At 60.3% G+C, this 13,738-nt stretch overlaps 4 protein-coding genes across 4 annotated transcripts; 2 read left to right on the top strand and 2 right to left on the bottom strand.

Moving 5' to 3' along the window:
* On the top strand, window positions 1–2,172 carry GGTG_02216 (hypothetical protein). Its single transcript, XM_009219987.1, has 2 exons — window positions 1–362; window positions 462–2,172. Exons 1-2 carry the CDS (start codon window positions 213–215, stop codon window positions 1,911–1,913), a joined length of 1,602 nt encoding a protein of 533 aa, XP_009218251.1. The 5' UTR covers window positions 1–212; the 3' UTR covers window positions 1,914–2,172.
* Window positions 1,882–8,631, bottom strand: GGTG_02215 (hypothetical protein). The gene has a single exon (XM_009219986.1). The coding sequence runs from the start codon at window positions 8,436–8,438 to the stop codon at window positions 2,103–2,105; it is 6,336 nt and encodes a 2,111-aa protein (XP_009218250.1). The 5' UTR covers window positions 8,439–8,631; the 3' UTR covers window positions 1,882–2,102.
* Window positions 8,632–9,190: 559 nt separating this feature from the next.
* Window positions 9,191–10,279, bottom strand: GGTG_02214 (hypothetical protein). The gene has a single exon (XM_009219985.1). It carries the CDS (start codon window positions 10,072–10,074, stop codon window positions 9,430–9,432), a length of 645 nt encoding a protein of 214 aa, XP_009218249.1. The 5' UTR covers window positions 10,075–10,279; the 3' UTR covers window positions 9,191–9,429.
* Window positions 10,280–11,211: 932 nt separating this feature from the next.
* Window positions 11,212–13,429, top strand: GGTG_02213 (hypothetical protein). The gene is made up of 3 exons (XM_009219984.1): window positions 11,212–11,761; window positions 11,851–12,274; window positions 12,388–13,429. Exons 1-3 carry the CDS (start codon window positions 11,369–11,371, stop codon window positions 13,206–13,208), a joined length of 1,638 nt encoding a protein of 545 aa, XP_009218248.1. The 5' UTR covers window positions 11,212–11,368; the 3' UTR covers window positions 13,209–13,429.
* The last annotated feature ends 309 nt before the right edge of the window (window positions 13,430–13,738 follow it).

Genomic DNA, 13,738 nt, shown 5'->3' with positions numbered 1-13,738 from the left:
GGGGGATACTCTGTTAGAGTTGTGCCCTCACGGAAACCTCGCGACAAACTCAAATGCTGCGGGAGCAAGGAGGGCGATCCCCCAACCTCCCCCGCAGGCCTCGCCCATAAAGATGTCGAGTCGGTCCGCCGTCGTTCTCGACTCCGAGGCCTCGCCTCTCCTTGCACACACCACATCCACGTCGACCCGTCCCGACCGGACCACGAGCCAAGATGAGTTCCGGTGACGGCAGCAAGGCTGTGGCTGCGAGGCAGCTCGAGGACCGAGATGGCGACGCCAAATTCAAGGCGACCGCCGAGCTCGGCGGCGACACGGCGGCCCAGCTGATTGGAGCCCAGCACATTGAGGTTACCGAGGAAGATGTGAGCACTGGCCCTGAAGACAAAGACCCTCGTTCCCCTCACGAAATCGTCAGCCTCCCTCAGCCAAACTAACACCCAAGCCCCTCCCCCCGCGTCCAGAACAAGCGCATCCTCCGCAAGACCGACAGCCGCATCCTCGCCATCCTCATATGGGTCTACTTCCTCCAGATCCTCGACAAGTCGGTGCTGGGCTACGGCGCCATCTTCGGCCTGCGCGACGACACGGGCCTGACGGGCGACCAGTACTCCATGGTCAGCTCCATATCCGCCATCGTGACGCTGGCCTGGCAGCCCTTCTCGTCGTGGCTCATCGTGCGCGTGCCGCACCGCATCCTCATGCCCACCCTCGTCCTCGGCTGGGGTACCGCCCAGGCCTGCATGGCGGCCTCGCACAGCTACGCGGGGCTGCTGGTGACGCGCGCCCTGCTCGGCCTGTTCGAGGCCGGCTGCCTGCCCCTCTTCTCCGTCATCACCTCGCAGTGGTACCGCCGCGCCGAGCAGCCCCTCCGCGTCGCGCTCTGGTACGGCACCAACGGCGTCTCCACCATGTTCGCCGCGGCACTGTCGTTCGGGCTCTGGCACATCCAGGGCAGCCTGCACAGCTGGCAGGTGCTCTTCCTCTTCGTCGGCCTCATGACGGTCGCCACGGCGCCCGTGGCCTACTACGTGCTCGACAACGACATCGCCTCGGCCCGCTTCCTCTCGGAGCGCGAGAAGCTCATGGCGCTCGAGCGCCTGCGCGCCAACCAGACCGGCACGGGCAGCCGCGAGTTCAAAATGTCCCACGTCAAGGAGACGCTGCTCGAGCCCAAGACGTGGCTGTTCGTCGGCACCGCGCTCTGCATCAACCTCATCGCCACCGTCACCAACACCTTCGGCCCCATCGTCGTCACCGGCTTCGGCTTCGACAGCCTGCGCGCGAGCCTGCTCAACATACCCTTCGGCGCCGTCCAGGTGATCGTCATCATGGGCTCCAGCTGGGCCGCCCACCGCTTCAGCGTCAAGTCGGCCTTCCTGGCCGTCATCACGCTGCCCGTGCTGGCGGGGAGCATCATGCTCTTCGTGCTGGGCCGCGACAGCATCCCGCCCCTGCTGGTGGCCTACTACATGCTCGCCTTCGTCTTCGGCGGCAACCCGCTCCTGGCCTCGTGGATGATCGCAAACACGGCCGGCCAGACCAAGAAGTCGGTCATCATGTCGCTCTTCAACGCCGGCAGCGCCGCCGGCCAGATGATCGGCCCGCTCCTCTTCAACGCCCGCGACGCCCCGGGCTACCACCCGGGCCTGACAAAGGTCATGGGCGTCGCGGGCGCCCTCGTCGCCATCATCGGCCTCACCACCCTCCACCTCGTCTTCCTCAACAGGCAGCAGGGCAACAGGCGCGTGCTCAACGGGAAGCCGAGGGACATAACCGACCTGTCCATGCAGCACTCCTACGCCGGCTTCCGCGCAGACGACAGCGAGGCCGCCGAAGGCGCCGTGAGGCTCGGTGAGAACGCCTTCCTCGACATGACCGACAGGCAGAACGACGAGTTTGTATACGTCTACTAGGAGAGATGTGGGTCAGCTGAGGATTAGGAATGATGGGATCTTGGCACGATATACCATTGGATACATGGCCTGTGACAGTTGCATAGTATGGAATTTACACAGGAAAATGCTCAGTGACCCAGACTACCGAAGCATGTTCGTTGCGAAACAAGCAGAAAAGGCTGAAAAACAAATGTCCCTCGTCGGCATTTACCCCTCGTCATCACTGCCCTCCTCCCAGTCCGACATCCCCTTCCCCTCCTCACTAAACAAACTCCGGATCCCGTGCCGCCCCCGCGCGACGGCGAGGTCGATGGCCGTCCTCATCTCGCCGTCCTCGACGCGCGGGTCCAGCCCGAGCTCTAGAAGCTGCTTGAAGGCACGCTCGACGTGGTAGACCTGGTCCGCGCAGTCGCAGTCGATGCGCCGCCCGGCCAGCAGGTGCAGCATGCCCTGCCCGGCGTCGTTGACGACGCGCAGGTCCGCCCCGAGCCCGGCCAGCTGCCCGATCCCCGGCCCGTACCCAACGTCGTGCTTCTTGGCGTAGTCCCGCGGCGAGATGTCCGTCACGCCGCGCGGGGGCTCGGACCCGCGCCAGCCCGTGGCGGCCAGGACCAGCACTGGCGTGTCGCCGCGGGCGTTGCGGGCGTTGACGTCGAGACCGCCGCCGGCGGTGTGGGAGACGAGCTGGGTGAGAAGCTCGGCCGCGGCCTCGGCGCCCGTTCTCTCGCCCGTGAGCTGCGCCGCGACGTGGTGCAGCGCCGTATTCCCGCCTACCGCAGCGCCAAACAGGGCCGGGTCCGCGCCGACGCCGGCGGCCGACACGAGGTGCCGCATCGTCCAGGCGTTGTGCGCCGCTACGGCGAGCTGCAGCGGCTTGGCGCCCTCGCTGTCGCCCGCGCGGATGGCGGCGGGCCCGCTCCGCTGGACGAGGGCCGCGAAGGCGGCCTTGTGGTCTTCGTCCAGGGCGCTGCTCGGGATGGTGCTGAACCAGTGCAGCGCAGTCCTACCTTCGGAATCGGTGAGCAGGGGGTCGGCGCCGCGGTCGAGCAGGGCGTGCATGGTGGCCACGGCTCTGGTGGACAGCTCCGTGGCATTTCCGGACCAGAGTTCATCGTATTTCCCAATCGGCTTGAGCCTCGGGGCACATGCCGATATCAATAGTGAGCGGTTTCGCGGGCCGCTCTGCAGGTTCAGGTCGAGGTTGGGCGAGTCGAGAAGAGGGAGGCTGATGGCGCGGTTCTCGATGACAGAGTGAACGATGGAGGTGCCGTCAGCGTACTGAGCTGCCGGGTCCGCGCCATTTTGTAGCAGCAGGCTGACAATCTCTCCCTGTCGCGTCTTGACCACAGTCCGAGAGAGGCCAAAGGCGTACCCCAGACTTCGCGATGCCTCGTGTAGACAGTGCCGAGGTCGAAAATCAGGGAGATAATTTGGGTCGCATCCGACCTCCAGTAGCAACCTGACGACATCTATATCCAGCCGCTCCACCGCGTCCAGCAAAACGGAACCCTGCACCGGAACGGGCATCCCATGGTTGAGGAACAACTTGATTGTTGCGGCATCTTGTGCCAGGTCGAGGCTCGTCACGTCGCGACTGTCCTTCGAGGCGCCCGGAATGATTGCGTGTATATCGGCGCCGCGATCAAGCAGCAGTCTGACAATCTCCGCGGCGTAGCCGGAGCCTGTGAGTGCGGAAAGAAGAGGGGTCTTGTTTTCGCCGCGCGCTTCGATGTCGGCCCCGTGATCTAAAAGATAAGCGAGGGCCTCCACCTTCCATAAAGAATTGCCCAAAGTGAGCACGTGGAGTGCTGTCGAGATCCCGACCTCGGGCCCATCCCCGGCCTCAGATCCGGTCTCGGATGGGGTGCTAATGCTGGACGTCTCGGATGTCTCGGGTGTGTCATCGCTCTTATTGTTGAACTTGGCGTTGACATCAACCTTGATGGTCTCGACGAGAGTCTTGACAATGTGAAGGCTGGGTAGCTCTCGCTCACAGGCGTGTCCGAGCAGTGTTTTCCAAGCCCTGCCTTTCCGCCTCGCCCGCCGCTCGCTCTCAAAGGCGGCGACCTCGGTTGCGAAATACTCGAGAAGGGCCGTGTTTCCAAAGCGCACAATCTTCTCAAAGACATTGACGTCCTTCTCCTTGTCCAGAAAGACCCCGCCCCTGAGCCGAGAAAACTCTTTGATGACGCCGTAGTCACCATCTGCGATAATATCATCCACCGTCCCGTCCACTTCCTTCCACGAGCCGTATTTGTCGTAGGGCTCCGAATTTTCTAGGTCCTGCAGTAGCGCCTTTGCCAGCTCTCCAACTCTCGCTGGATGAGTGGCAGCCCCGAATGCGGCCGCGTGTCCGTCACTCGAAGGGACCACTCCTCGAGCGGCCAGCGCCCTGACCATCACCCAGTTGCCCGCCTCAACCGCCAGGTCCATTGGCGTGAGAAGCCGCCCGTCCTTGCTCTGGAAAGTGGCATGCAGGTCTGCCCCTGAATCTGCAAGGAGCTCAATAACGTCGGCCGTGTATGGGAGGGACTCGATGGGGATGCTTCGCCTATCTCGCCCATAAAATCGTCTCTCGTTTCCACGGCGCCATTCTTGGCTCCGCTTCCGCCTGGTTTCCAGCTCGTCCGCCAGCTTGGGAGGGAGCGGCTTTGAGCCAGCACGATCTTTCAAAGGATCAATCGCGAGTTCGGGATGCAGGCTAACTGCCGTATGGAGCGGAGAGAGTCCGCGGGCAGTGGGGATGGAGGGATCGGCTCCGAACGAGAGAAGACACCGGACGCTCTCAGCGTCGCCGGAAGAACATGCATATTGGAGCGGCGTGTATCCCCAGCCACCGCGCTTGTCGCACAGGTTCAGGTGTCGTTCGAGAACGCCGTGGTTCTTGTACCAAGACAGGAGGAGCAACACAGCATTGGACCGGCCCGGCCTTGCGGCGTAGTGCAGGGGAGAGAGACCCTTGTGGGTCAGCACGTCAGGGTTGGCGCCCCTGTCGAGCAGCATCTTGACCATGAGGTTGCCGGGCCTGAAGCCAAGCTTAGTGTCGCCGGCCCCCGCCGCAACGTGCAGCGGCGTTTCGCCCTGAGCGTCGGCGTCCGAGACCGAGAGACCTGCGAACCACGGAGACCTGAGGATGTAGCCTAGGCTTTCCGCGCTGGTCGCCAGATGAAGGACCGTCGCGCCCCTAGAGTTACTTGCTTTGGGGTCGATTCCAGCCTTGACAAGGGACTCAACCTCCCCGTCGACCCGCGCAGCCTCGTCCGCATGCCGAGAGATGAGGAGGTGAATAAGGGTGTTGCCGTCCTCATCGGGCACCAACGGGTCAGCGCCAAGCGACATCAGGAACTTGGTCCAGTTCGCTGAGACCTGCGAACAGGCATGGAAAAGCGTGGACCCAGAAAGTGTGCGCACGGTAGGGTCAGCACCTAGACGTATGTATTTCTCGACCATCGAGATTTCCACATTGCGCGACCGCAGTACCGCGTGCAGAATAGTCTCGCCCCGCTCGTCGGCCAAGTTGATGTCTAACCCCTCATCAATCATGGCCTTGATGATGGGCTCGTCGTCGACAGGCCTGCCGTACCACCAGGCCCCAGCAGATGGGTGCTTCATAAGGGAAACATTTTTAACGTCAGCCCCGGAACGGACTAGCTTCTGGAAGAACGCGATACCCTCCGGGCTCGTAAAACTCCAAAGTTTATGTACGAACGCGTCCAGGACTGTGTGGCCACCATTGTCAACAGTGTTGATATCGGCTCCGAGGTCGACTAGCTTATTCAACGTTGATAAGCCCTGGCTTTCTTCGGCGTTAAAGGTGAAGATGGACTGAAGAAGAGGAGACCTCCCCTCTTGATTCTTAGCCTCGAGGTCGGCGCCATGGTGCACAAGATAATCCAGCACGCCGGCTCCGTAATCGGTGACTAAATGGAGAGGTGTGTTGCCTTTCTGGGTTCTGGCGTTTGGGTTGGCGCCAGCGTTCAAGAGAAGCGCAACCACGAACTTCACATTCGAGTCTTCGGCGTCAAAGCCCCAATCCAGCAAGAAAGATTCAGGCTTCGCGGCGACGGCACAATGGAGTGGCGTCAGTCCCGACCCCCACGTGTTATCGGTATCCATGGTGGCGTTGATGTCTGCCCCGTTGTCCAGGAGGAGCTGAAGGATTTGCGGCGCACGCTCGTCACCTAGTTTGGTAGAGGCGCCCCCGTAACCAGCAAATATATGGAGAAGCGTGGGGCCAGTTTCACGGTCGGGAAGACTGAGCTCTGTCGAGATCTCGTCATTGAGACTGGCGCGGGTGATCTCGGATGTGCTACGCAACTTGGCGTCGGCTCCATATTTTAGAAGCAGCTTGATGGATTCTAGGTCGAACCGCTTCATAGCCCTGGCCATGGCGCTCTCGCCCCCCTTGTAGCTGTTGACGTTGACGAGGCCAGTCTTCAGGATTTCTTCGAGATGGTGCGGGTTGCCAGCCTTGTGAAAACACAAGTCCGCTTCTGTCTTTGTCATTCGTGGTAGGAATAATTTGAACAACTCGGTGTTGCCGCTTTTGCAGGCCAAGCTAAGTGGCGTCTCACGAAGTCTGTTCAGGCCGTACATCATGTCGCAGTCGGAGAATTTGGTCTTTGCAATCAGAGGGTCGGCACCGGCGTCCAGAAGGAGCTTGGCTACACTCGGCCAGCCTGTGTGACGATAGTCTTTCATGCATGCGTAGTGCAGTATTGAGTAGCCCTCGTGGTCGATTGCCGTGGCATCTGCACCGTTCTCCAGAAGGATATTGACAACTTCGGCGTGGCCTTCTTCCGTGGCGTACGATAGTGCGGTTCGTAGCATCTCGTCCCGAGTGTCCACCTTGTCTGCGCCTTCCCTTGCCACGAGGTGGCGAATGCAGGACCCAGGCCATCCGCAGCGAGCAGCAAGATGCAGAGGGGTGACAGTGCTGTGCATGAAGGACTTCCATTTGCTGGTCATCCAGACAGTGAAGGCCGGCTTTCCTGCAACGAAGTGTTTGTCCATTGCGGACAGGAGCCCATCGGAGGACCCCTTCCTAGAGGACTTGAGATGGTGGACGAAATTTCCCAGAGCATAGCCAAGCAGTGGATGGTCGACTCCTGCGTCCTCGATGACTTGCTCCCGTTTGCTCCCCTCTTCGTCGGTGTATCCATGCCGGTGCCAGCTGTCGCAGCTACCCCTGTCCCCATCCTGATAGTCCGTGCTGAGCAAGGAACACCCGCTCATGTACTCCAGCAAGACGGTCGCCGGCATGGAATGCGCTGCGTCGGCATCGAGAACAGGAAAGGCCCCCTCGGTGGCAGCTCGCGCAGAGTCGTTGAGGAATTCGGTGAAGGAATGGTGGATAACGCTCATGCTCTCGTCTTCGAGCACCTCGAGCAGCTGGCCGCAGCTGGCACGCACAATCTCCTTGCCCCGGCGCAGGTCGGTCCCGGGTGTCATATGGGCTGCCAGGCTGCCAAGCTCAATCAGGCGCAAGGGTCGGGTGGAGTGGGTGACGCATGAGAGGATACGGGCCTGTTGCTGCGTCGATACGCCACTCCGCCGCGCGTTCTCGCTAAGCATGCCCTCGTACAGTTCGCGGAGGCTTCGAGGGAGAGCCTCGAGGCTGTCGGGTAGCGTGACTTCGGTGATTCGGCCGTCGCGTAGGCCCTCCGTCAGGTTGTCGGTAGTAAGGCGCCCGTGTAGGAACAGGCCTTGAGCGCGTTCACAAATAGTATTCTTGGTCAGCTCCTCGACTTTTGTGCTGAGGCGCGGAGACAGGGCCGACAGCCTAGTCTCAACATAGCGCGCTACGTCGGGGTACAGCATCATCGGATCGAGCCTCAGGCGCAAGATGTACGGACTGCGGAGGGCTTCCTCGATCTTGGGCACAGGTCTGCTCGTGAGCAGAACTTTGACACTGGCAGGCTTGATGGTGCCAAGCTCGGTAAGGCGGGTGATAAAGCCGAAGCACTCGTCGTCCATCTCATCCAAGGCGTCGGCAATGCAGAAAATAGAGTCCATGTGCGAGATGGCCTTCACCAGCGCGTCCCACAAAGAGCTCGTCTCGACACCGTCAACCCCTGTGCTGTGCGCCAGGGCGTCGAGCGCAGAAAATAGGACTGTGCTGTGCGGCAGCAGCTGGGAGGCGTAGTCGCGCACCAGGTACTTGGCGTTGTGGTTCTTCTCGACGATTTGGCGGAAAAAGAAGAAGAGCATGGGTGCCCCCGGATGTGAATTCTGTAGCTGCCGGATAGTGCTGGCGGCGAAGACAGACTTGCCACTCCCTGCGACTCCCCGGACGTGAAGACAGCCCTTGGGAGCGCCCGCGGGATCGATCCATTCACGGAAGTCAAGCGACTCGCGGATGCAGTCGCCGGTGCCTTGGACATATGAGTGCAGGTGCTTCATGAACTCGCCTCCGGGGGAGAGATAGTCGGTGGGTTGGAGCCATTTCTGGAGCTCCTGCATTCGCTCCTGGGTAGAGGCGTTGGCCTTGGGCGCCGGGGCGGGCACGCTGCCGCAAGTAGTCGAGAGGGTCGGCGTCGACATCTTCTGATGGCTCCGCGAGGCCAGCCATTGTGTCGGATTGGAAAGGAAATGGGGCAGTGGATGTTCATGATGGGAAAAAGGTGGACAGGAAGCTAGGGAAGCGACTGCCCGCTATGGAGATAAATAGGAGGCAGTTACGTTGGTGCTTATTGAAACAGGAAGGATGCAAAACTACCCCTCCCTGCCGTCAGCAGAGGATCGCCGCTACCGTTCTGCCTTGCACTGTGAGCCCAACCGAGTGCTCATCACGTCGGCAGTTGAGTCACCCGGCAGGACCGCAGGATCCATGCTTCGGGACAGCATCAATTCAAGTGGTACGTGTCTGCACAGCACTTTGTAGCCCCATCCGCAGGTGCAGATGGACCAATGGCACAACTCCTGGAGCCAGAAGCCAGGTGAGTGATAGTGACATCTCCAGGTTCGATGGGCCTACCGTCCAACGTCGCAGTGCCACTTTAGCGCTTGGTCGGGGAGTGTTGGGAACTCTGAATGAAGCCATAGCCCCGCCTTCCGAGGATGAGCGGCAGCGTGTTGGTGGTCTTGAAAACTACCATGTTCGTATCGCATCAAACTTGCCCCGTGATATATGCAACGAGAGATAGCTTTGCGATCTCAGGGGGGTACTAGGTAGGCAGTAAAATTAGGAGAAGAAAAAAAGAAGAAAAAAAGAAGAAAAAAGAAGAAAAAAAGAAAGAAAAAAGAAGAAAAAAAGAAGAAAAAAAGAAGAAAAAAAGAAGAAAAAAACAAGAGATGCGAGATAAAATGAGGAGGAAAGACGCTGAAAAGGGAACAGATCTCCACGACGAGTTAGCGATTTCAGAAGAACAAGGTTGGCTCAGATATTGTGTGGCGGTTTATGAGCAAGGCATCTTGGAATATCTGTTGGACATGGAGCTTGCCGTCAACCGACCATGGCCTGCGCGACATTTTTCAAAACTCATCGCATCGCATTCTGGATTTGCTAGCGTCGCAAGGAGCAAATGCGGCGCCGTCACGTCTCGAAGTGACCTGCCACGTGATGCGCGACGGCCGCTTCATCCCCTTCGAATGCCCCGCACACTGGACAGCTCGCCGCCGCTGCGGACTGGGATGCGGCTGCCACACCGCCGTCGTCTGTGTCCTCGGCTGGGGGACCCACAGGCGCACCACCCCCGTCCTTGCCCTTCCCTTTCCTGCGCCCCTTTGGCTTCGCCTGCTTGATGTACGCGTCCAGCCCGATCTGCTCCGCCGGCTTGTCGTCATCATCGAGCCGGGCATCCCTCACCAGGCCCCGCCGGGCGCCGCCCTGGGCGCCCTCGGATCTGACCATCCAGGACGGCTCGCCCGCCGCATCGGGGGCGCCGACGCCACCTGCGCCGGTGCCGCCGCCGTCCGGGGGCCCGGCCGCGGATGGCGCCATGCTCTGGACGCGACCGACGCGACCGTCGGCCAGGCGCACCTTGATGCCGCGCGGGTGGTTCCCGCGCGTCAGCACGTCGCGAACGGCCCCGGAGACGGTGCGCCCCGTCGGCTGGTCGGCCTTGAGGACGATGTTGACCCCTGCGCCGGTGACCACCTGCGTCGTGTTGGGCACGCGCGCGTGGTGCCTGTGCTGCTGGTTCGGGCGACGTTCGGAGGGGTTTCCCAGTTCCGACATGTGTTTTGCAGGGGGCTTTGCTCGTTTTACGGGCTGGAAGCGCCGGGTGCCACCTCGGAATGTGGCTGCCAGCCAGCGATCGGGACTGGATGTCAAGTCTGTTCCAATGTTAGGTGGTCAAGGGTTGGGCGGCATGACGACGAGGCTTGGTCGAGCTTGAAGCCGGTTAGAAGTAGATTTGGGCTTTCCATGTCTTGGCTCCGCGCGGCCCTCTGCAATATTTGTCGCCTCAATTGCTCAAATGTCCTGACGCCCCACTTGCGCCCACGTGAATTAAGCCCAGCCAGACCTTTGCGGGGTCCCAATCCGAACGCTCCAGCGCTCCCGAACGGGAAATCTCTAGGCATTTGCCCAAATCGGGATGTGACGTGCAGGCATTCCCATCCCCTCACAAAACCTTCAGGCGAACAGTGGTTCCTTGTTTAATATCACAGAGTTGCAGGACCTCAATCTCCCAGACTGCTAGGTAGTAGGCATGCATACACATGTATACGTTAGCTTTCGTTTTTGCTCCTTTCCTCCGCACAGCTGGCAGATCCAGGGGTCTAAAGTTGGTCGACTTGGATCAGTGTCTGCCGACGAGGAGCCGCCATTGTAGACGCTGCACAGCGCGGCGAGTAATTATTGGATCCTGTTGCTTTAATTGTGTGCTCCTCCTATTCTCCGATCGCCCTGCCCTCCCTATTTCCAAACTTTACGTTGGTCCTCCGTTTTACGAGCCCACCTTGCCAAGGGCCTGATAGCCGCATCTCCGGGAAGGGTGGATGGCACGTCGATCCCCCACTGGCTAGGGCCGTTCCTGGGTCCACTGTCCTTGGCTAACCAACAACCGCGGTCATCCTGGACACACTTCTTAGACGGCTGCAAAATGGTGCGTATTGCGCGATAGCTATACGGTGACTGTGCTAAGCGTTTCGTTTCGTCAGTTGGCCCACCAGGAGACGCAAGCATGCCCCATTCAGCGGACAGCCCGAGCCGCCTCCCCCTCGCTAGCATCCAGGGGAAGAGCCATGTCGGTAGCCCGGCGGGGTGGCTGACGTTTCGGCGGTGCTCCCGAAATGGGGACGCCTCTTTGAGCCTCGACATCGGCCACCCGCGGGCCCGATAGTAAGGGCTGGCTGGAACTACTTGAGGGAGCAGGAGCAAGCAGCTATCTCTGCGATCCTTCCTCGACATCGTACATGCAAGCCAGTCGTTCCTGCATCCTCAGAGTTCACACATTCTCTCCCACTCCAATCTCTACGTCTGCCACCGGAGCACTCAACCTCAACCTCGCCGACACACACCCGGAATCATGGAGGCAGAATACGGCGACGTCTCCAGGGTCCTGGAGGGGACAACGATTCTCGTCACAGGTGCTGCCGGATTCGTTGGCACTGCCCTGCTATACCGGCTACTCCTCGACCCCACCCTCAAGACCAGTGTCAAGCGCGTGCTTGCTCTGATCCGGGGGAGCACCTTCGAGGAGGCCGTTAAGAAGCTGCCGCCAGTCCTTCGCGAGCTTGCCCGCCCCATCGACACCGACGACCCCGATGCGAAGCTCCTGATCTTGCGAGGCGATTGTCGCCATGCGCAGCTGGGCCTCACTGGACCAAGCCTGCAGGCTGCTCGGCAGGCGGATGTGGTCATCCATGCGGCCGGGGAGACCCGTTTCATGCTGGGTCTCTCGGAAGCCATGGATTGTATCGTAAGTCGGCACGGCACAGCGGCACATGGACCCCTGGGACCCGCAGAAGCATACGCGGCCTTGCATCCACAGCTAACCCAACCCACTAGACCGATCTAGCCTACCAGGCCGCGCGCTTCTCGCTGGGCGCGAGTAACGTCAAGACGCACATCCACCTGTCGACGACATATGTTGGGTGGTTTATGGGGAACGGCTCTACCGTCACCGAGGACTTTCTTCAGAACGGCCTGGGCGAAGACGATGAAGAGACGCACGCAAACACCTATCTGCATGCCAAGACACTCGCTGAGGAGTCGGTCAACGCGCTCTTCAAGCCCCAAGCTGGCCGTCCCGTGCATGGAAAATCGGTGCGCATCCTCCGCATATGCACGCTGGGAGCTGCCGCTGCATTCCCCTCCCCGGGATGCGGTGCCTGCCAAACTAGCACGCCTGTATCCGCCGCGCTTGCCGCTGTGCCGGTTGCCGAGGACTCCCCTTCCATGGCCTGGATCCCAAGGGACTCTTTCCTTGATGGTTAGTCTGCCGCTACACACTTACGCGTCCTCCGGGCCGTTCTCCTAGCCTTGCCGTCCACTAAAACCCCTAGTTGCGCAATCTCCTGGCTAACCTGAAATCCGCGTCGCTAGTCCTCCCCGTAGACATCGCGGTGAATCAGATCCTCGCCCTGACCGCGTCAGCGCACAGGAACCACACTCTTCCTCCCGCCGCTCTGTCTCACCCGCGCAATGTCCGCAACCCCGTCAACGCGCGTGGCACCAACGTGCCTGTGTACCATGTCGCCAGCGGCCTGTCCCCACAGAAGCAGCTGCGGTTCCTGACGCTCAACAAACAAGAGGTCAAGATCGCACAACCATACGTCAAGGAGAAGAGCCTACTGTGCTGCTACATGCCATTCATCGAGAAGCAGGTGCATTTTGACGTCTCGCGGGCGCGCTCCGCCATGGGCACCACATTGCCCGTTCAGTTGGAAGACGGCATCGTTGACAGCAGCGTCCCCACACTTATGTTTCCAGAGGCGGTGGAGGATCTCGGCAGCGATAGGGCTTCTGCGGCGTCACCATCCATCGCGCCGTCCCCAGATGGAAGTATCATTTTCGATGAGGACCTCGTCGCTGCTGCCAGGCGGAACAGCAGTGCGGCGCTTAGCGATCTTTCCGCCTCCGTTTCTGACATGTCCAGTGATGGTGAGGAGAAAGAAGGCCGACCCAGCGTGTCTGCCGCCCCTCGTACTCCCACAGCTACCACTTTCAACGTGGGCCGCACATGGGCCGACCAATCCATCGACTGTGGAATCCTCGAGGTCGACTGCGCCAAGGCACTGGAGGCGCACTTTGGGCCCATGACGGCGAGCGCAGACTCGGCGGCCTGGGTTGGCTATCTGGAAGCCGTCAGGGACGAGATGGATAGACACATGCTGCTTGCGGCCGAGGACTCATGGGTGGATTGAGGAATGGTAGACCATTGAGGGATGTAAGACGTGGTTTAGGAAGGTCTCGGTGCTGTTGTAATTATTACCCGCCAGGGGGACGCTATCCAACGTGTGACAGAATAGGTGGGCGAAGAAATGTGTTCAGGAAACGATGAAATAATTAATATCCCTCAGCTTTTGGACTTCTTGTTGGCATAATGATGCCCACTTCACTGTTTTCCCCGGTAATCCACCAAGGAGTAAACATCCGTCGGATGGGCTAGTAATTCCTCCAACCGTCGGGTATGGAAAGACGTCGTCGTCTTGCCAAGGGACACCTTCGTTTCCCAGCTCCCCCGCATCAGACTCGAACATCTCATCTTGGATCGTGGGGCAATGTGGGTTGATCTGCCGGTTCGTCCCTGGCAAAAGGCCACCAATGCTGGGGGGGCGTCGGATGCGCATCTGGGCGGCTGATCCGGGTAAATGCCGTCATCGTTGATCCGGCTGTTGATGAACCGACATGCAGATGGGGTTCTTCTGAGAGGAAGCTGGAGTCGCATCTGATT

Source organism: Gaeumannomyces tritici, assembly GCF_000145635.1.
Source record: "Gaeumannomyces tritici R3-111a-1 unplaced genomic scaffold supercont2.1, whole genome shotgun sequence".
In the NCBI taxonomy this organism is placed as follows: Eukaryota; Fungi; Ascomycota; class Sordariomycetes; order Magnaporthales; family Magnaporthaceae; genus Gaeumannomyces; species Gaeumannomyces tritici.
This window is presented reverse-complemented; position numbering and strand designations above follow the sequence as displayed.

Bases quoted from the DNA above. Each gene is read 5' to 3' on its own strand.
- GGTG_02216 (XM_009219987.1), top strand. From the start codon at position 213: ATGAGTTCCGGTGACGGCAGCAAGGCTGTGGCTGCGAGGCAGCTCGAG. The intron at 363-461 runs GTGAGCACTGGC...CCCCGCGTCCAG, and splicing joins TTGAGGTTACCGAGGAAGAT to AACAAGCGCATCCTCCGCAA.
- GGTG_02215 (XM_009219986.1), bottom strand. From the start codon at position 8,438: ATGTCGACGCCGACCCTCTCGACTACTTGCGGCAGCGTGCCCGCCCCG.
- GGTG_02214 (XM_009219985.1), bottom strand. From the start codon at position 10,074: ATGTCGGAACTGGGAAACCCCTCCGAACGTCGCCCGAACCAGCAGCAC.
- GGTG_02213 (XM_009219984.1), top strand. From the start codon at position 11,369: ATGGAGGCAGAATACGGCGACGTCTCCAGGGTCCTGGAGGGGACAACG. The intron at 11,762-11,850 runs GTAAGTCGGCAC...CCAACCCACTAG, and splicing joins CGGAAGCCATGGATTGTATC to ACCGATCTAGCCTACCAGGC. The intron at 12,275-12,387 runs GTTAGTCTGCCG...CCGCGTCGCTAG, and splicing joins AAGGGACTCTTTCCTTGATG to TCCTCCCCGTAGACATCGCG.